We start from the raw sequence: 23507 nt of genomic DNA, 5'->3' as shown, positions 1-23507 counted from the left end.
CAAACTAAATGACGTAGACATAGAATATAAAATTGTGATTTATAACATCCACAGATTTAACATAAGTTTGATTTGAGCTTGTATAAAGTACCTGGTGTGTCTATAATGCAGGCAATGTGTTACTTATACCTTTTTTTTAACAATAACATGTTTGAACGTTTATACTTCATCTTCTTGCATTTATATATGGGAAACGTATCAAGAAAAATACTGAAATCCAATGTTAATTGGAAAAAGGAGAGATTCTTTAACATGGCAAAATCAAACGCTCGACTATATCAACAAATGCAACGAACGGAAAACAACAGATATATTCATGACTCGGTACAGACATTTTAGGAAGAAAATTGTGAATTCAAACTGGTATAAAACGTTTCCCTCAGTTTTAGTTTGTAACCCGGATTTGTTTTTTCTCAATCAATTTGTGACTTTTAAACAACGGTATACTTCTGTTGCCTTTATTTTATAAAAGTAACGTAAACCTTCTACGTGTACGACAGTTGTTTAAAGTTCAGTTATATTGACAAAATTTATTGAACAATCCTAACAGACATAAATGGTTATGTGACAAAAGTAGAAATAAATCTGACAAAAAAGCCACAAAAATAGTGTTTGTAGTTGATAGTAAAATGTATTTTCATATTCTTTATACCAACAATTGGGATCCAGCATCCAAAAATCTATTGAAGCGACACAACATTCTTTTTTTACTCATTTATAGTCATATAACGTATTATTGCTTATATATAACGTTTTTAGATGATGACAATGTCATTAAATCATGATACCGTATACAATAAACTCATCATAAATACCAGGCCTAAATTTTATATATACTCCAGACGCGCGTTTCGTCTACAAAAGACTCATCAGTGATGCTCGAATCCAAATAAGTTAAAAAAAGAAAAAAAAGAAAAAAAAAGCAAAATAAAGTACGGAGTTGACGAGTATAGAGATCCAAAATTCCTAAAAGTGTTTCCAAATACAGCTAAGGTAATCTATGCCTGAGGTAGAAAATGACTTTGGTAGCATACCCATTAAACTATTTGTGTACACAAAGAAGACAATGGTTGTTCATTATGCCATTCAAACAATTTCATATGGATGTTACTTTTTGATAGATTCTCTGAAAATTGTTAACAGCAGTTTTAAAATCATTAAGACCAAGATCTTAATTTTACTGATTGTGTCCTATTATCGATTGTGACATTTTCATGGAGTTTGTTTGACGAGTAATGCATGTATGAAGGATGCGATGTCCCAGTTGACGCACCCGTCTCGCTTCGTTAAGAGTTCATGCGATTCCCTTGGCTTTTGTTTGCTGCCTTGAGTTGTCTCTTTCAAATTGATTTACGCAATTTGAACATAAGTTAACTACAGTCGCCTTAGTTTATGAAAAATGACCCAATTAAGTATCATATACCGCTGTCATTAACTTTATTCAGTAGAAAAGAGATAGAAACAGATGGTAAATAATTGTTTTGGAAATAAAGCTGAAACGATTATAAGAATACAGTGTAAAGAATGATAGCGTAATATGTATGCAAAACATTGGAAAAATGCAAAAGACAAACGTTTTTAGATGATATGACTATTCATCTAGGATATAAATATAATTTTAATTTGCAAAAACAGTTAAGTATGCGTATGCTTTATATTCGAAAAGTATTTCTGGGGACTCAAACTTTTCTCGAATACATAAATTGACCCCCACCCCTCTAGATTTGCTTAAAATGGATAAAAGGTCAGCAGGTACTTTTTCTATTTGCTATAATTAGTTACTGTAAAATCATTATCGCGAGGTTTTTATTATTGTGAAAAATGCGACAAAGTTGTAAAAGCAATAATTTAAGCTAGCATTTTGAAATATTTTGTATGAATTAAATAGGATTTTTCTCAAAATCGTAAAAATTAAAATCGCATTTAAGTCAAAAAAGATAAAATTGCAATCATAAATGCACGCAATAATTTCTAAATTTACAGTATCAAAGGTACAGGCTTATGATGACGCGCGTTTTCTCTACATATGTCAATAGGCAGATACATGAATTCATGCCACAACAGACTACACAAACCACCAAAACACGACTCATCTCAACAAAACGTATACGTTCACTATTTTACAATTTGATTAAGTTTAGTCATTGATTGTATAACCTCCTTTCTCTACAATATGTTTCGTATTAGGGAAAAAAACTAATTGGATGAAATAACAATGAGAATATGATTTTTTAACTGTGTGCTAATTTAACTAGTGAAATCAAGTATAGACATTGAAGACCTGTTGGTGGCCTTCTGCTGTTGTCTGCTCTATGTTCGGGTTGTTGTCTCTTTGGCACATTCCCCATTTCCATTCTCAATTTTATATAAAACTATATTTTATATAATATGTAAATTGAATAAAAAAAAATACAACAGAAACTATATCAAAACGTTTTAGAAAAAATGGTGTAAGCAGTGTAAAACTTTTTAGCAGAAACATTTTGCTACCAGCTCCAATAGAGTACACTCCATAATGGTAAATATCGAAATAAAGAGACCATCATAGAATAAAGAATTATAGCTAATCTGGTTCGAGGTCATGTGTCTTTCAATGTATCTTATAGATGGATTATACAGATTCATATTAACAACAGCCTTATATCATCATTGCTTCTATTTAACTTTATATATAACAACAGCCTTATATCATCATTGTTTCTATTTAACTTTATATATAACAATAGCCTTATATAATCATTGGTTCTATTTAACTTTATATATAACAACAGCCTTATATCATCATTGCTTCTATTTAACTTTATATATAACAACAGCCTTATATCATCATTGGTTCTATTTAACTTTATATATAACAACAGCCTTATATCATCATTGTTTCTATTTAACTTTATATATAACAATAGCCTTATATCATCATTGTTTCTATTTAACTTTATATATAACAATAGCCTTATATAATCATTGGTTCTATTTAACTTTATATATAACAACAGCCTTATATCATCATTGCTTCTATTTAACTTTATATATATATATATATAACAACATTCTTATATCATCATTGGTTCTATTTAACTTTATATATCTGTGAAATGTTTATCCGTCTGTTTAATGACATTGTGCTATAATTGTCTTTAATCACAAAGAACTTAATATATACCAATGACCTACTGTTATCTTTGAAATGTTTATCTATCTGTTTAATGACATTGTTCTATACATGTCTTTAATCACAAAGAACTAAATCTATACCAAGGACATATTGTCATCTTTGAAATGTTTATCCATCTGTTTAATGACATTGTGATACACATGTCTTTGATCACAAAGAACTTAATCTATACCAAGGACCAATTGTCATCTTTGAAATGTTTATCCATCTGTTTAATGACATTGTACTATACATGTCTTTAATCACAAAGAACTTAATCTATAACAAGGACATATTGTCATCTCTGAAATGTATATCCTTCTAATGACATTGTACTTTTTCTGGATTTTTTTTTATAAAAAATGATACTATACATCATAAAAACGGGGCTTTTATGTTTTTTGTTTGTAATAAATTGTCCATTTTTTTCAGTATACAATAATAGTGATTTACATTGTAGTTGACCGGGTCTTTAAGGGTTTGTTTGCATACGAAGGCATGCTTCAAGGTTTTCCGAAATTACAAGAGTATTTTAATTTAGCGCTAGATATACGCATATATTTTTATAAGATTAAGATGCGTTGATAAAAATGGGTGGACATAATAATCAATGATTATAGAAATAAGGAAATAAAACAAATAAACAAAATCTATGAATGAATGAAACAATAGTTTATGTGTTTCATATTAGTTGTTATTAAAGTTTAATGTTTTTGCCAGAAAGGTGTCAAAGTCACATAAAAGTTAATAATAACTTTTCTATGTTTGTCTTCAGGTACACATATCACACATGCCAAGAAGACAACAACTATATGCAACATCATACACTGCTTACGATATCCAAGTATTGTTTTGTGTACTTGATATTATTTTCGAAAGATAATTTGCCTACCCTTTCTTATTAAAATAGTCATGATAAAACAAAAAACAAATAACTATCATTTTAAAAAGATTGATAAAAAAACCGGAGATGTGAATATATATAATGGACACAACAACCCGGTCTTTTGTGGATCGGGGACTAAAGAAAAATAAATGGTTCGGCAATAAAAAAAAATGCTAAATGTTCATAAATCGTAAACTGAACATTTAGGTCAAAAGGAAAATATTTCGTTAGCAGTTAGCTATCTTTTATCCAGGCGATATTATAAATATTGCTGGTCTGTAACTCTTAGTTTTGATAGACTCTTAGTTTTGATAGACTCTTAGTTTTGATAGTCACAAATGATTAAATATGTTTTGCTATCTAGCCTTTCCTCAAAACCTTTGACTATATGTTGTGAGCACAAAAGTTGGTATTATACAATAATTGATGATAGCTTTAACCCAAAGTTCCAGCAGTCAACTCTTATTATACTCCTGCTTACTGAAACGACGAAAGGTATATAATGAGTTTATCCTTTGTTTGTCTGTCCACACTTCTCAGAATTTGAATATCATGGAACTTTTACGTCATCCTTAACTAGTATTTAATTAAAGTTAAGGATTGTCGTATCAATAAAGATGTATACTTCTTGACACCGTAACTTAACAAAATCTTACATATTGCTATTGGGAATCTTTTATCCGAGAAATATGTAATGAGGGTTAACGTATGAAACAAGAAATTTCCAGTATCTTTGCAAATAAACGGGTGGATTAATGATATTATGAACTATACTTTGTTTGTAAAGTAAACATATTTAAACCTGCTTGTGAAGGAATATGGGATATTGCTTAGATTTTATTTGATAAAAAATCTCCTCTGTATATCAATAACTTACTACAACTGAGAAACAGTTATTATAAGTTATACAAATGAAATACAAAACCTTAACTGTACTTTCATTTACCAGATTTTACTCCGTGTATTTAAATTAATAAATAAAGGCAACGAAACAATAGAAACACTGAACAAAAACAAACGCGAACATCAAGTGGAAAGCATGTCATTTTTTGTTAGGGACAGCAATAACTCAAAAGCATACTAATTTGTTACAATCACAATTATATAGAATAGAAGTTATTTTATAAATAGCATTTCCGAATGAAAGAACCATTCTTGAACATTGTTTCCACTTGAATAAATATAACAATATATTTTCCTCACAGAATAAAGTGTAAAAACTGTATTCAAATAGGAACATGTGTTTTCCAATAGGAACATGTTTATTCCAATAGGAATAAATCTTTTCCTATATAAACATATTTTATGTTGTCTGCAAATATCTAGGGTGCACTTTTTATTGGGGTATTTTTTTTTCTTCAGACGCATTTATTAACTTATTATGTATCGCTATGAACGCAGTAAATCATGTAACGCCACGTGATACATAATATATTTAACAGTCACGTGACAATAACTTCAATCGTTAAATAATATTACATTCAATCTTAAATAATAGTCAAATAACATTAACGGTACCAATGATATTGCACCAGATATGCATTTTGCTTATAAATGTCTCCTCGTCGATGCTCGAGGCGAAATTATTTAATACCTAATGCTTTACCTATTTAAAACCTTATACAACATTTAAGGTCCAATAGTGCACCAAAAAACCTATAAAAAAAAAGGAGACAGAGCTATGCATGGGGGATTTGTTCCTCAATTCAGAATAATTTCTATATTTTATGACAACTAATTTTAAAAGACAAATATCCGTATTTGCACAGTACTGGCTACTTGTCTGATGGTACCATTATAAGTTATATGGGTCGCTACCGACCCCCTACGGATCCTTAGAGGGTTAGTAAAATCCATAGGGGTTGAGGCCGGTGGCCTAATTCCCTATGGATTTTATTCACCCTTTATTGATCCGTATGGGGTTAGTAGTAAAACCGTATAACGAATTTATCGCACGCTGGACTTTTTCTGCTGCGTTTTGTTGAAAAATAAACGATGAAACAGAACAACCTTAATAGATGACGTCACCATTAACGCGTCATGAACCCCCTATGAAATTTTCTAACCTCATACGGTCTCATAGGGAGTCACCAAGACAAGAAAACATGAACATATTACACCGATACTTGCTGATTTACATTGGTTACCCGTCCAATATAGACCACAATACAAAATACTGACTTATGTGTACTGCGCTTTGAATGACATTGGACCTGCTTACATCCGGGAACTAGTCAATCTACACGTGCCAAACCGATCTTTGCGTTCAAGTTCCACAAAACTACTCACCGTTCCAAAAGTGAGAACGAAGACGTACGGTGAAAGACAATTTGATTGGGTAGCGGCATCTCTATGGAACAATCACCCGAACAGTTTAAGACAATGCAAGTCCCTAGAGTGTTTTAAAATACAGTTAAAAACTCATTTTTATCGTATTGCTTTTAATTAGATTGAATTCTTTTCTCTTTTACGGGCTTTTTTACTCTTTGTATTGAGTTTTTGCTTGTTCTGCATGCTTTTATCCTATATTGTTATTTTTTTATTCTTTGTTTTAACATGTATTTCGTATTGACCTTTTATTTCATGGTAGGCATTTTTTATTTCAGTATTTGAATCTGACACGATGTATTTTTTTATGTTTTATGTTATTGTCATTGATATGTTTTAATTACCATGTGTATGTACAGCGCCTTAGAGTAATTTTTATTTTTTATATAGGGCGCTTTATAAATTTTCATTATTATTATTATTACCACTTGACGGCGTTAAACCAATCACAACGTGAAAAGACAGTCCAGCAGCAGAGCTATCGATCGAGTTGAAATATTATCAATTGCTGTATACATTGTATTGCACCAAATGCAGCTTTCTATAGTATCTAGACAATATTTCATAAGCTTTAGATTTTGAATGAAGTTTGAAGAAATAAACTATAAACAATATACACTCTTCAACAAATTTTCTAAAAGACAAACATGTTAGTAAAAGATATCCATAAAAATTATACATCAAGTTTAAAAGATTCTCCACTCTTTAACACAATCTTTAAAATACAAAAACTCTAACATGTAAGTAAAGATAAATGTTGCTGTGTATTAATTAAGACTGAAACATCAAAATGAATCAGATATTCACTAGATTAAAATTGAGAATTGAAATGGGGGATGTGTCACATAGTCAAATACCCGAATAAAGAGCGGAAAACAGTCAAAGGCCAACAATGGGTCTTCAATATTGCGAGAAAATCCCGCAGGCCTCTAAAAATATGTTCTATGTATCAACTAGTTAAGTGATAATGGACGTCACACTAAACTCCGAAATATATATAAGAAACTAAGATTAAAAATCATACAAGCCAAACATAGACATAGAGGCTCCTGAATTGGGACAGTCGCAGTTGCAACCTGTTTTTGTTATATCTTAACCCTCCCCCTATAAATCTAGCCAATGTAGAAAAAACACAGCAATACGCACATTAAAACTCAGTTTAAAAGAAGTCCGAGTCCGATGTCAGAATAGGTAACAAAAGAAACTTAACAAATTGAAAATGATACATAGATTAACAAAGGAATACTAGTAGTTATTGACTTGCCAGCTCTCAATTTAACTAATTACAAGATTATGTCTTTAACATATGAATATCAAGCACAATTCCTCCTGTTAGGGGTCTAGTATCATACCATCATAAAATATATGAGAAGAAAATAACCTGTATCATGCCAATACCTTGTTTGAAAATAAGTATGTTTATTTCCGATGCAGGACACTAGAAGTGAATCAATATAAAAGCCAAAAAATGCCATCTTTAATAAACTGACAACAATATTGTAACTATATCACTTCCTAATAATTTGGTTAAAGATTTTGTTAGCTTTGGAGATGAATGCCAACGTATTGTACTTTGTAAAGAATATTACCAAAAAAGATTGGATGTGAAATACCTGAACGTATAAGACGTCTGCATGTTGATTTATATTTACGAATGATGTCCTTGTACCAATGATAATTTTAGCAAATGCTTCGACTATTTTGTGATATATAAAACCCTGCTGTAATTATTTTATAGTAATACATAGACTTATTTCGCTAAAATCTAATACGTTGTTACATTCACGAGCGAATCGTACAAGTTGAGATATATAAACACCATAAGATGGTGACAAGGGAACGTCAACATCTCAAATAGATACATTGTAATTAACAATAAGAAATGAAAAAATATGTTTTTTATCATAAATAATGGTATTAAGCTTCTCGTTAATGCTATAGATATCAAGATCCAGGAAAGGTCAGTGTTCATTGTTAGTAATAGTTTTATTTAAAAGTTAGTTAAACAGAATAAATCTCTTTAGTGCACATACTAAAGTCGTCATTATTGAGGGTCAATACATCATCCAGATATCTAAAAATATTAATAATCTTTTTGTATCAGATGTTGTTTCGATGGGTCTTTGCTGTTTTACGTCATACATTGTAACTCATAATAAAACAGAAACAGGTCCGCAATAAGTGGTGCACAGTTAGTCCCCATGGGAATTCCGATAACTTGACGATATACGGATCTCTACAGCGAACAAACATCTATTAAAATTTCAAGGGTAGTTACAGTTTCAACGAATGTCAAACTGACATAGTTCTTTTGTTTGTTTTTACTTAGAAATGCCCTCAAAGAATTTGATCATATATATTTGCATTCTGACTTTTCAAATGCCCATTAAATGCATTTTTCGTATTAAAAATATAAGGCAAAGAGGTGTATAGAGTAGAAAAATCAAACGGATTTAAATCACCAATATGAGCATGTAATTTTTCAAGTACTTCCAACGAATTCTTTACACTTCAAAATTAGTTATTCCTACTATTTCCAAAATTCTTATTAGAACAATTTATTATCCGGTTTTTGTTCCAAGTGTACTAGTAAGTAGAATAGACAGTTTAGTTATGAAACAATGACTTGAAGACGAATTTAATCTATATCTGTTTTTTAGTATATCATTTAAACTGTCAGTTACTGGAACCTCAATAAATTGAATAAAAAGTAAAACAACCGCAAAAGAAAAGTAAAACATACCGAAAATCCGAGAAAAATACAAACTGAATGTCCCTAATCAAATGACAAAATCAACAGCTCAAACACATAAAACTAAAGGATTACAACTTTCATATTCCTGGCTTTGTACAGGCATTTTCTTATGCAAAAAAAGGTAGAATGAACCTGGCTTTATAACTGGCTAAACCTCTCATGTTATGACAGTCGCATAAAATTTAATCATATTGGCAACAATGTGTGAACAAAATAAAAATCAGACGGGATTGGAAAAAATGTTATAAATAGGGGCACAGCAGTCAACATCGTGTTATAACCTTAATCCCTATACAACAACAACAAAAATTTTGTGTCAACAAAGAAAGACAAAAAATACATATGAACAAAGCACATTAGCAAAAAATGAAAAAAAAAGATACAGAAATTCACCATGGCACATATCTAACACGAGATAACGTAAAATTGAGCACTAAAACACAGGTAAGAATCATTAAATGTATATATAATAATAAATCAAAGAATTTCTGCGGTTACTGCCAACAATTTTCAAATACTAACAATGCTATATCACGAAAAATCATTCAAAAATATGAATGAGTATACAAAATGAACTATAGTTTGTTCATTTCCCTTTCATCTTACTACCTAACATGTTAAAAATCATGGACAATAAATATAAGAAAATGTGATATGAGAGCCAAGGAGAGAACTCTCCATACAAGTCACAATTTGTAAAAGTAAACCATTACAGGCCATTGAACACAATTTGTCAAAGTAAACCATTATAGGCCAAAGAACACAATTTGTCAAAGTAAACCATTATAGGTCATAGAACAGCCTTCAACACAGGGATTTGGCTCCCATGACTTGATACTCGAAAGTATTAAGCAATGACGTCATGCATCAGTAAATATTTAGGCAACATATGAAGAAAAAATCTGAAAAATACTGATTTCAACAGAGATATGTCTTGCTAACATCTGATAGATGCTTTTTTATGTTTTATAATACTTTATAATTTCAATTTCAAGAAGTCAAACAAACATCCCCCTTTACGCATACAGCGATTTAAATTGAAAATATGGTGTTTTCAACATCTCACCGCCCGAAGTTGCAAATTATGATATCTTAGTTTGATTCTTTAAAATTTGACTGGATTAGTTGTAAATATTTGGAGAGAAAAACAGTTCTTAATATTTTGGAAAAACGCTCATAAAAATAAGGTCCTTTTTAAAAGTGACATGAATACTTAAAACAACTGTTGTTGCAAATTGTAATTTAAGGTCAAGGAACAGTAAATGGGCTATGTCGCAGATTTCGCTAAAATTTTGCAAACAACCTTGCCTCGGTTAAATACAACTGAAAATCGAAAAAATAATGCATTTATCTCTTTTATTATCTGAAATATTGCAGATTGATTTCTTTTAAGATGGATGAATATTTGTATAGAAAGCACATAAAAACGGCGAAAAAACATATACAATTTGTCTTAAAATCGCCAAATCTCTAATTCTACTCCATAGATTTTTCTTAAAAAACTATATGCTGTTGACATATAAATTTCTGTTTTAATGATACAAAATATTCATAAGGTCATCGACTTCGTTTTGTGTCTAATAATCAATTTGTTACCATGTTAAAGTGAACAACGTCAAAAATTTACTTTTTACGGCTAGCACGTGGCGACGTTTTATTGGATTTTTTTCACAAAGAACACAACTTTCAATGATGTATACAGTAAAAACGAAGTCGGTTACCCCTTCTTTATTTTGCATCATTATAACAGTAGTTTATGTATCAACAACATTTGGTTTTTTTAAGAAAAATCTATGGAGTAGAATTAGAGAATTGACGATTTTAAGACAAGTTTTAGAGGTTCTTGTGCCGAATTTCTGTTCTACAAATGTTCACAAAATTTGTAAGAATTCAATCAGTAAAATTTTAAATGATAAATGAGACAAAGGCATTTTTTTTCTATTTTCAGTTGAAGCTTGTCGAGCAAGAGTTGAATGCAAAATGTTACTGAAATCTTCAAAATAGTTAGCAGACTTACATTTACATAATCTTGACAATAATTAAAAGCCGTAAATCCTCTATTATATGGTTTGTTATCACATTGGGGCGGTTATTTATTTATTTATCATAATAACTTATTCGATGTCAAACTAAATGACGTAGACATAGAATATAAAATTGTGATTAAGAACATTCACAGATTTAACATAAGCTTGAAAGTACGTGCTATTTCTAGAATGCAAGCTATAGGCAACTAAATAAACTCATCATAGATACCAGGAGTAAATTTTGTATTTACGCCAGACGCTCCTATCGTCTACATAAGACTCATCAGTGACCCTCTATTCCAAAAAAGTTTTTTAAAAGTACAAATGAAGTACGAACATGAAAAGTAAAATCACAAAAATACTGAACTTGGAGGAAAATTAATTCGGAAAATCTATAATCACATGGCAAAATCAAATAACAATACGCATCAAAAACGAATGGACAAGAACTGTCATATTCCTGACTTGGTACAGGCATTTTCAAATGTAGAAAATGGTGGATTAAACCTTGTTTTATAGCGCTTACCCTCTCACTTTGATGACAGTCTCATCAATTTCCGTTATATTCACATTGATGCGTTAACTAAACAGACACTATAAGTAAAATAGTCAGAATATGGGTACATCAGTCATCATCGTATAACAATTTAAAAAAGCATTGACAAAAAATCCTAAATTGTTTGCCAAATACATTATATCTAAAATATTTAGAATAACAGGCTCGGTCGTACAAGATGTTCAAGATTATTTCACTTTTGTACCATAAAAGAAGAAAATATTAAACGACCAATCATAATCTATTTTTTTTCAATCCTGTAATTAAAGGTCTTTTCGTGAATATCTTCAATTTCAGAAAAATAGTCGTGTAGCTCTAAACATAATAATTTGAACAATGATGTTATTTTACAAGAGGTTGAAGTCTATATAAAGACACCAGCATTTTTTGTATTGTTACTAAAGAGTGAATGTTGACATACGGATTGGTTTCTTTTTGTGTTGGGTTGTCTTATAGATGTGTATAAATCATACATTTATATACGAGAAACGTGTAAAGAAAAATAGTGAAGTCCAATGTTAATTGGAAAAGGGAGAGGTTCTTTAACATGACAAAATCAAACGCTCGATTATATCAACAAATGAAACCAATAAATAAACAACGGACATATACCTGACTCGGTACAGGTATTTTAGGGAAAAAATTGTGAATTTAAACTGGTATAATAAAAGCTATGTAAACCTTATACTCGTACGACATTTTTTGTATATTCCGTTATATTGACAAAGTTGATTGAACAACCCAAACAGGCATAAATAGTAATTGGCATTCAGCAGCCAAATCTGATCAAACATACATCACAGACACACCAAAATAATATACTTAAAATGGAATCATATGTACAAATAAATCTAAAAATATGCCAACAAAAATAGTGTTTTTAATTGATAGTAAAATATATTTTCATATACTTTATGCCAACAAAAAGCATCCAAAACTATAAAACCTTATTGAAAAATCTATTAAGCGGCCTTATCTCGTTACTCATTAATATTCATGTAACGTATTATTGCTTATATTTAACGTTATTTAGATGATGACAACGTCATTAAATCAAGATACTGTATACAATTAACTATAACAGCTCGCGCTATTAACTATTTGTGGACACAAAGAAGTCATTGGTTATTCATTATGCCATTCAAAATATTTTATATAGATGTCACTTTTTGATAGTTTCTCTGAAAATTATAAACAGTATTTTTTAATACTCATTAAGACCCAGGTCTTATGTTTACTGATTGTGTCCCCTTCCCGATTGTGACATTTTCAAGGAGTTTGAATTCGTATGACGACTAATGCATGTACAGTTAGAGACGATTTTCCTGTTGACGCACTCGTGTTGCTCTGTTTTGAGTTCATGCAGTTCCCTTAGTTTGTGTTTGCTTCTTTGATTTGTCTCTTTTAAATTGATTTACGAGAATTGAACATAAGTTTACTTTTGTCGCCTTAATTTATAAAATTTGACCTAATAACGTATGATATACCGTAGCATGTTTGTCTATTATCATAAACATTCATAATATCAACATAAATTAGTATATTTAGCAAACAAAGTCCTTATATTTGAATAAAGTAGCATTCATTTTTAGTGGGAAATTGTTTTAACGTAAAAATTGTTTGCTAGCCCCTCTTTGGGATTAATTGAAGAAAATTCTAGTTATAGACGAATTAAAGGTCAGCAGATGTTTTTTTTCTGCTTAAAAAATTGAGAACCGGTCAAAGACTGCTTTTCAAAACTCAAAATTTGACATAATGGACTTGCTATAATTAGTAATCAAAGGTAACAGGCTTATATTGTACAACGCCAGACGCGCATGTCGTCAGTGATGCTCAGATCAAAATGGTAATAAAGCCGAACAAATACAAAGTTGATGAGCATTGAGGAGCCAAAAGTCCAAAAAGTTATACCAAACACGGCTAAAGTAGTCTATGCATGGGATAAGAAACCGAAGTGCTGACTACTGGGCTGGTTATACATTCGGGCTCGTCGACGAAACGTCCGCTAGCAGTGGCATAGACCCAGTGGTATAACCAGTTTGAGTTTGTTGATTTATCGGGTTTGATATAGTTAAACCGTCTTGGTAAACTGTAAGCGAAAGATATCTAAGTGATTTTTAAATTTATAAGCCAAAAACAAACTGGCAATCTTTGTCATTTGATATATAACAGTACACAACATACAACATTGAAGAATTGAATAGAATTAAAACAATTGATATGAAAAGATAAAATTTCGATAATTGATTATTGCTTATGTTCTTAAATTGAAAAAAAAGGAAAAGGAAAATGCATGTTTTCAAACGTTTGTATGTATGATAAAAACAATTGTAGGCTATAATTGTTTAGAACAGAGATTAAGTCGAAAAGATAAGACGTAAATGCGACATATTTCTTTGGTTTTTATTCAATGAGAAGCACTTTTGGGGAAATAAATAGTGTCCTGTGTTGACACCTCCGAACAATGGAAATCATTGTACGGTAGGCCATCACCGAGTCGAATTTGTAATATAGAATTGAGAATGGAAATGGGGAATGTGTCAAAGAGACAAAAAGTCGAACAAAGAACATCAAGGTTGTATCCTCCATTTCAGCATCTTTGCGATTTGTAGAACATACATTTGAATAGGTCGATAGACAAATACATGAATTCATGCCACAAAAGACTACACACACCACCTTGTTTTATGGAAAACATTTATTGAATAATTTTACAATGAGAATTTGAGTTCTGCACAGTATGCTTATTTAACTAGTGAAATTAAACATAGATATAAAAATTATATTTTATATATAAAATGTAAATTTAATTAAAAATATACAACCGAAACTATATCAAAACGTATTAGAAAAAAATAGCTTAAGCAGTGTGAAACTTTTGAACATAAAGATTTCGCTACCAGACCCAATAGAGAGCACTTCATAATGGTGAATATCGAAATAAAGAAAGAAACAAAGAAAAAAGAATAATAGCTAAACTGTTTCGAGGTCATGTGTCTTTCAATGTATCTTAAAGATGGATTATACATATTCATATTAACAACAGCCTTATATCATCATTGTTTCTATTTAACTTAAAATATTTAGAATAGAAAAAGAAAACAATTAAGTTTAATATTTTCTTCGTTATGTGACTTTAATCAAATTACACATGTTACAGATTTTCTAATGATTTTGCTTAGATCTGCGGTATGATAACAAAGAAAAGTAAAATGATACATTTTTGTGCTCTTTTATTTTCAGAAATATTGTTGAATGAACTCTTACAAAATAGCTAAATGTGCGAAATCAGGGAACATTTTTTTAAATAGAAATCTCAACACAAATTCCTATACTTCTTAAAAACTGACAAGGTGTTGCTACATATATTCCCATTTGATTGATATGAAATTCATTGGGTCACCGACATGGTATGTTGATGTATTAACCAATTTGTTACCGTGTTGGTGGTGAAAAACGTCATAAATAGCCTTTGATTAACATGATTAAGACGTTTACAAAAGTTTACTTTGACTTTTGTTGATCTTTACATCAATAACACCCTTTGAATGATAAATGTGGGATCACTGAACCTATAATTGTTCACATCATTTAAACGTATATGTATCTAGTAAAAAATACATTTTCAAGATCATTTTTATTATATTTCAATTTTGGCATATTTTAAGTACATTCTGTACAATTGTTGAAACGTTTTAAGGATTTTTATTATTCAAACAGTTAAATGAAATTTCCTTTCGATTTCAGTTTAATGTGACTATATTGGTGCCCAAGTAATCCTTAACATTGTCAATTTACTGTTCTTTGACCTTAAAATATATGAGAAATATATCACAATGTTTCTCGTAGTATATTGATTAATTACATGACTGTATTTTTCTATGCCTTCGATAAATTGTCTTCATGATACACATTTGGACGCATCAATGGCTATAATGGTCTTTATTATACATTTTCTAATTGTATGTTTTGCTTAAGGTGACATAATAATTTATTAACATCAAAGGCAATAAAGAAGTATTTTGTCGTGTTGTCAGATCAGTCAGAGTTATACTATAATGGTTCACTTATCCCCTCAATCACTAAATGTTTTCTAAATTGTACAGTTCTTGAAAAGTGGGGTAAAAGTGTTAATTATCAACAATTTCATTTTGTATTCTAATATATATTTTTTTTATTATTATTTCTAACTTTTTAATGGTTATGAAAGATTAATGAAATAAAAAGTTACATTGAGTGCATCATACAACATGTCCATTGAAAAAAAATAAGCCACATAAAACTCCTAAATGATTTTTATGTTTGATAAATAGATTTTTTTTGCTTGATAAACAAAATATTCGACCTCACCGTTACATAGAAATCATGAAAAAAAACCAAGACTTACACATACAAATCTTTAAAATTCCACAAGACCTACACACAAAACTCCCAAGACTTACACATAGAAACAATAAATGTGCTGCAAGACCTACACATAGAAACGATAAATGTGCTGCAAGACCTACACATAGAAACGATAAATGTGCTGCAAGACCTACACATAGAAATAATAAATGTGCTGCAAGACCTACACATAGAAACAATAAATGTGCTGCAAGACCTACACATAGAAACGATAAATGTGCTGCAAGACCTACACATAGAAATAATAAATGTGCTGCAAGACCTACACATAGAAACGATAAATGTTCTGCAATACCTACACATAGAAACGATAAATGTGCTGCAAGACCTACACATAGAAACGATAAATGTGCTGCAAGACCTACACATAGAAACGATAAATATGCTGCAAGACCTACACATAGAAACGATAAATGTGCTGCAAGACCTACACATAGAAACAATAAATGTGCTTCAAGACCTACACATAGAAACAATAAATGTGCTGCAAGACCTACCCATAGAAACGATAAATATGCTGCAAGACCTACCCATAGAAACGATAAATGTGCTGCAAGACCTACACATAGAAACAATAAATGTGCCTCAAGACCTGCACATAGAAACAATAAATGTGCCTCAAGACCTACACATAGAAACAATAAATGTGTCTCAAGACCTACACACAGAAACGATAAATGTGCCTCAAGACCTACACACAGAAACGATAAATGTGCCTCAAGACCTACACATAGAAACGATAAATGTGCTGCAAAACCTACACATAGAAACAATAAATGTGCCTCAAGACCTACACATAGAAACAATAAATGTGCCTCAAGACCTTCACATAGAAACAATAAATGTGCCTCAAGACCTACACACAGAAACGATAAATGTGCCTCAAGACCTACACACAGAAACGATAAATGTGCCTCAAGACCTACACACAGAAACGATAAATGTGCCTCAAGACCTACACATAGAAACGATAAATGTGCCTCAAGACATACACATAGAAACGATAAATGTGTCTCAAGACCTACATACAGAAACGATAAATGTGCCTCAAGACCTACACACAGAAACGATAAATGTGCCTCAAGACCTACACACAGAAACGATAAATGTGCCTCAAGACCTACACATAGAAACGATAAATGTGCCTCAAGACATACACATAGAAACGATAAATGTGTCTCAAGACCTACACAGAAAAGATAAATGTGCCTCAAGACCTACACACAGAAACGATAAATGTGCCTAAAGACCTACACATAGAAACGATAAATGTGCCGCAAGACCTACATATAGAAACGATAAATGTGATGTAAGACCTAAACATAGAAACGATAAATGTGCTGCAAGACTTACACATTGAAACGATAAAATGTGCATCACGACCTACATACAGAAACGATAAATGTGCTGCGAGACCTACACATAAATCTGATAAATATGCCTCAAGAAGATCTAAACATAGAAACGATAAATGTGCCTAAATATCTACTGATAGAAATCCTTGACATCAGGCCACACGACTTACACAAATAAATCATAAATTTCATATGCTGAATGACCTAGTGATTGAAATTCTTAAAAATGCAAAAAAGACCGTAAATTTGCGAAAAAGACCTACACATAGAAATTATAAATATGCCACAAAACCTACACATACGAATCCTAAATAAGTCAGAAGATCTATCTATAGGAATCCTAAATAAGTGAAAAGAGCTAACACAGCAATTCCTAAAATGTAACAATACCTACAATCACAACTATCCCACAAGACATATATCTAAAAATCATAAATATGCAATAAGACATACACCCAGAAATTATAAATATGCCACAAAACCTTCTAATAGAAATCAATAATACCAGGTCACAATCTCCTAGATATGCAACAAGACCTACACAAAGAAATCGTCAATGCCACAAGACTCCGAATATAGGAATCCCAAATATGCCAAAAGAGCTGCACAAAGAATTTTTGTTTAAATGTAACAATACCTACACATAAAAATCATAAATATGCCACACGACCTACACATATGAATCCTAAATATGCCACAAGACTTACCAATAGAAATTCCAAATATACCAAAAGCGCTACACACAGAAATCATAATATGCCACAAGACCATCTGATAGAAACCCTTAATATCAGCCACAAGATACTAAATATGCAACAAGACAAAGAAATCAAAAATACCATATGCTACAAGACCTACTGAATAAAATTCTTGAAAAATGCAACCAGACCCCGTATATGCCAATTCAAAAGATCTACCCATACAAATTAGATATAAATATATATGAATGTGAGATATAAAAAAAGAGCATACACAAAATTTCTGGAGCATGTCTTTCTACCTGCAGCTACAAGTTTCAAAGATGTATAAAAAAAAATCTGAGAATACATAAACAACATAGAAATCAAAATATGACACAAGATCTGTCAATGGGCATCATAATTATGCCAGAAGACATACATACAGAAATCTTAATAAGCCACAAAACCTACACATGGAAATCATAAATATGCCACATGACCAACACATGAAAATCATACATATTCCAAGAGACTGCTACATAGAATTCCTTAAATATCATATGCTACAAAACCTACACATGGAAATCCAACATATGCCACAAGACCTACAGATGGAAATCCAACATATGCCACAAGACCTACACTTGGAAATCCAACATATGCCACAAGACCTACAGATGGAAATCCAACATATGCCACAAGACCTACAGATGGAAATCCAACATATGCCACAAGACCTACAGATGGAAATCCAACATATGCCACAAGACCTACAGATGGAAATCCAACATATGCCACAAGACCTACAGATGGAAATCCAACATATGCCACAAACCTACAGATGAAAATCCAACATATGCCACAAGACCTACAGATGGAAATCCAACATATGCCACAAGACCTACAGATGGAAATCCAACATATGCCACAAGACCTACAGATGGAAATCCAACATATTCCACAAGACCTACAGATCGAAATCCAACATATGCCACAAGACCTACAGATGGAAATCCAACATATGCCACAAGACCTACAGATGGAAATCAAACATATGCCACAAGACCTACAGATGGAAATCAAACATATGCCACAAGACCTACAGATGGAAATCCAACATATGTCACAAGACCTACAGATGAAAATCCAACATATGCCACAAGACCTACAGATGGAAATCCAACATATGCCACAAGACCTACAGATGGAAATCCAACATATGCCATAAGACCTACAGATGGAAATCCAACATATTCCACAAGACCTACAGATCGAAATCCAACATATGCCACAAGACCTACAGATGGAAATCCAACATATGTCACAAGACCTACAGATGGAAATCCAACATATGCCACAAGACCTACAGATGGAAATCCAACATATGCCACAAGACCTACAGATGGAAATCTAACATATGCCACAAGACCTACAGATGGAAATCAAACATATGCCACAAGACCAACACCTTTTATTTCTAAATATGCCACAAATCCTACATATAGAAATCATTTATATATAAGGCTACAAAACTTACACATAAAAATACTAATTATACCACAAGATGTACACATAAATGCCATTGATTACACAATACTTACAAATAAAATCACAAATATGCCACAAGCCGTACACGTAGAATTCCTAAATATGACAAAGTACCTACACATAAAATTCCAAAATATTTAGTTGGAGTAAGTCAATTACCGCCCCTGTGTAAAATATGTTTATGAAGGAGGAGATAAAATTAATAATATTCAAAGAAACATTATCATCTGACAAAAACAAGGAAGATGGCAAAAATGCCAAGGCAACTAAAACAAAATAAGGAACATGATCTCCTCTAAACAATATTCCACACTAAGGTTGTGAGTTCATTGGCAATATGTGTAATTCCATTTCCCTTATTGATGACAGAATGTGAATAAAACAAAAATTTTAGTTTATTATGACGGTAATAAAAAGTAAAATCACAAAAATACTGAACTTAGAGGAAAATCAATTCGGAAAGTCCATAATCACATGGCAAAATCAAATAACAAAACGTATCAAAAACGAATGGCTTGGTACAGGCATTTTCAAATGTAGAAAATGGTGGATTACACCATAAATAATAATAAATATTAGCATAAATAATAAATAATAGCCTCCTAATAACCAAAAAAATGAACAAGTTTAAACTTCCAACATGATTAATTCTCCCGTATTCTATGACGGTACTCTATCATACATGACCTCAGTCTAGAATTCGCGGGAATCAAACTATGAAATAATTGTTTAAAAATTTATCATACAATCATGTTAGAATTATACAAATAAAATTCACCTTTTTTTTCAATTTTTGAATTACTTTCTTAATCGTAAATGTTTTCGTGAATTTTTTACTCGTTAAAACATAACTTATATTGAAATTGTAAGTTTTGTACGGAGTCTTATTCTACAGGAAAGTCGCCGATTTTCAGAGTTCTTCCAAACCTATTTAAATGCCTCTAAGTTTAACATATTTGATATTCGATTCAAGAGTGAAATCACAAAAATATTGAACTAGGAGGAAAGTTTAATACGGAAAGTATCTAATCAAATAGTCAAATCAAAAGCTCATAATTTACTAATAAAGACTAATTTAGTTAATGATATCGAAAAATTACCAAAGAACAGATGCGTGTCGTTTTGTTCTTTTTTTCTTGCAATGTTTTCGTAAAATGAAAAAAAGGAGTTATAGCAAAAAGTTAAATCACAAAAAAATGAACGCCGAAGAAATTTCAAAAGGGAAAGTCCATAATCAAATGGCAAAACCAAAAGCTCAAACACAACAAACGAATGCATAACAACTGTCATATTCCTGACTTGGTGCAGGCACCTAGCTGAACCTCTGACTTGTATCACCGTCGCATATCAGTCCGTTATATTGACAACAATAGACATCAAATAAACTCATCATAGATACCAGGATTGAAATTTTGTATTTACTACAGACAAACGCGCGTTTCGTCTACAAAAGACTCATCAGTGACGCTTGAATTACAAATAAAGTTAAAAGGCCAAATCAAGTACGATGCTGAAGTTCATTGAGGACCAAAAATCCCCAAAAGCGCCGCCAAATACAGCTAAGGTAATCTATTCCTGAGGTAGAAAAGCCTTAGTATTTCAAAAATTTTATGTTTTGTAAAACGTAAATCTATAATTATGACCATATAATATCAATGATAAGTCATGTCAACACAGAAGTGCTGACTACTGGGCTAGTGACACCCTTGGGGAATAAAAACTCCACCAGCATTTCAAAAGGACATATGCATCATATCAGTGTTTTTATTACGTTTGAAACTTTCAAATAGTTTAACCTTGATCATCACCCAATACACTCATTAGTTGTCGAAAGCTGAATCTAGTGCTGTAAAATTTTTCATCGTTAGTTTTATCTTTCAAATTTGATTGTCCCCCTATATTACATATAAAATTAATTAGCAATGTGTGTGATTTCTTACGGAATAAAGTATATATGCAGTAAAAACTCAAACATGGTATTGGTTACAGTTGCTGTGCTCAAGTTTTTTTTAATGTGGGAATAGATTTGGTTTATTTTGCCACATCTGTTGTACTTTATATTCACAACTTCTGACATATTTTCCAAATGACAAATTCAGAATCTATATAACAACAAAATAAGGCTGAATATGCACCAACTATTTATATTCAATATGAATATTCACATTTTGTCTATCAAAACATCAATATGTTCAAAATATTCTCCATAGTTTCCTACCGGTTTCACTAGCGTGGACAAAAATTATAACTCTTCAATATACATATATCATTCTACACAATATTTATCCCTTTTCAGACGAGAAAGCGGAAATCGTACGTGCTAAAACGATTATTGGAGCTGGTTGATTTTTCAATTAACCTTTAACATGGACGTTCGCGAGGCAAGTGTTTGGAAAGTACCTAATGAATATACACGCTGAGCAGTAAAAAGACCTTTAAAATAGGGCAAAAACAGTCTTCAGCCAGAATTTCACGTGAGATGTGATAATTAAGTGTTTAGAAAAACAAGTTTTACAATTTAAAAAGAAAACAACAAGAATAGTAACGCTTGTTCAATCATTATGTTCTATTTAACATATTGTGTTTTGTTAAAATTTTGTTTACAATTTTATTATGTAGTATTTAATTAGTATTATTTTCAAATATAAAAAAAACTTTCTCCTATATATATAAATTGACTAACCTGGCACCCTTGTCTAAGTCCTACTTCTCACAAGGCACCAATGGTCAGCGGACCGTGAGATGAACACGCCAAAGACCTTATTACGTACTTATAAATTCACTGATTTTCACATCAATCTCACTTTTACTCTATATTTTTCAAAGTTAAAATTAACAAGATTCTCTCATGCGAATCAACATTTATTTGTAACATTTCTCATTCAGAAATAGTATGTTTATTGTGAAGAATAGAAATTTCCAAATATATTGCGTAATGTTATAGTGTCCAGGATCTTTGACCTTTCAGCATAATTTATACATTTGATCACTATTTATTCAGAATAATATTAACAGATTGGTGATAAATGTCACAATTTCTTATTTGGTTTACATATCTTTTTTATGATTGTTGTTTTTGTCCAAAATGTAATATTGCAACGTTATACTGATAAATCTGATATTATAATCATTTCAACGTTTTAGACTAAAAGTTCAATATTCAAAAGTGTTATTAAATCGGGTACTCCACGTTTGAAAATCGTTTCCCTGTGAATGATTGGATTACAATTTAAGCATGTGTAATAAAGTAAATAATCCACTACAGGAATTGGAACGTGTGCTTTTTGTATCGTAGAAAGTGCCTTCAACCAATTTACGACTGATGGTCAGTACCAAATACTATTAGTTACATAGTGTGCTAGTGACCTAATACGGTATATATGGGGTCAGTAAATTCCATATGGGGTGAGAACGAAGCTCGAATCCCCATATGGAATTTACTGACCCCATATATACCGTATTACGTCACTAGCACACTATGTAATGAATTTATCTTACCGACTATCTTAACGTGTGAAATTTAGACTAGTGACCTATCAAAATGAGCAAGTTTTCTATACTGTTAGCATTAAAAATTACTTCCATTGATCCTACATAAACAGATGCCAACAAGAACAACTTGTTAGGTTTAAATATGTTTTATGAATTTATTTCCATCGTAATCATCAATTTGTTCGTCTGTTGAAACCTTTTAGATTTTTTCTCAGTGCCGTTTTGTTTTTATAAAGGGAGGTAACACCACTACTAACCGTGTATGAAATAAGCCCCGCTTTCTTACTTTATATGGAATATAAAGGGACGTAACTCCACT

The 23507-nt window shown here is 31.2% G+C and overlaps 2 protein-coding genes across 2 annotated transcripts in view; one reads left to right on the top strand and one right to left on the bottom strand.

Moving 5' to 3' along the window:
• Window positions 1-22523, bottom strand: part of LOC139529842 (peroxidase-like protein) — a 58750-nt gene extending 36227 nt beyond the window's left edge. The window contains exon 1 of the mRNA XM_071325769.1: window positions 22380-22523. The gene's annotated coding sequence lies outside the window, so the exon portion shown is untranslated. The remainder of the gene's footprint in view (window positions 1-22379) is intronic.
• Window positions 16072-17316, top strand: LOC139482925 (adhesive plaque matrix protein 2-like). The gene has a single exon (XM_071266952.1). The coding sequence runs from the start codon at window positions 16072-16074 to the stop codon at window positions 17314-17316; it is 1245 nt and encodes a 414-aa protein (XP_071123053.1).
• Window positions 22524-23507: the final 984 nt, after the last annotated feature.

The sequence above is a fragment of the Mytilus edulis genome, chromosome 7, assembly GCF_963676685.1.
Source record: "Mytilus edulis chromosome 7, xbMytEdul2.2, whole genome shotgun sequence".
NCBI classification, from domain to species: Eukaryota; Metazoa; Mollusca; class Bivalvia; order Mytilida; family Mytilidae; genus Mytilus; species Mytilus edulis.
The sequence above is the reverse complement of the archived record's forward strand: the minus strand, read 5'-3'. Positions and strand labels throughout refer to the sequence as shown.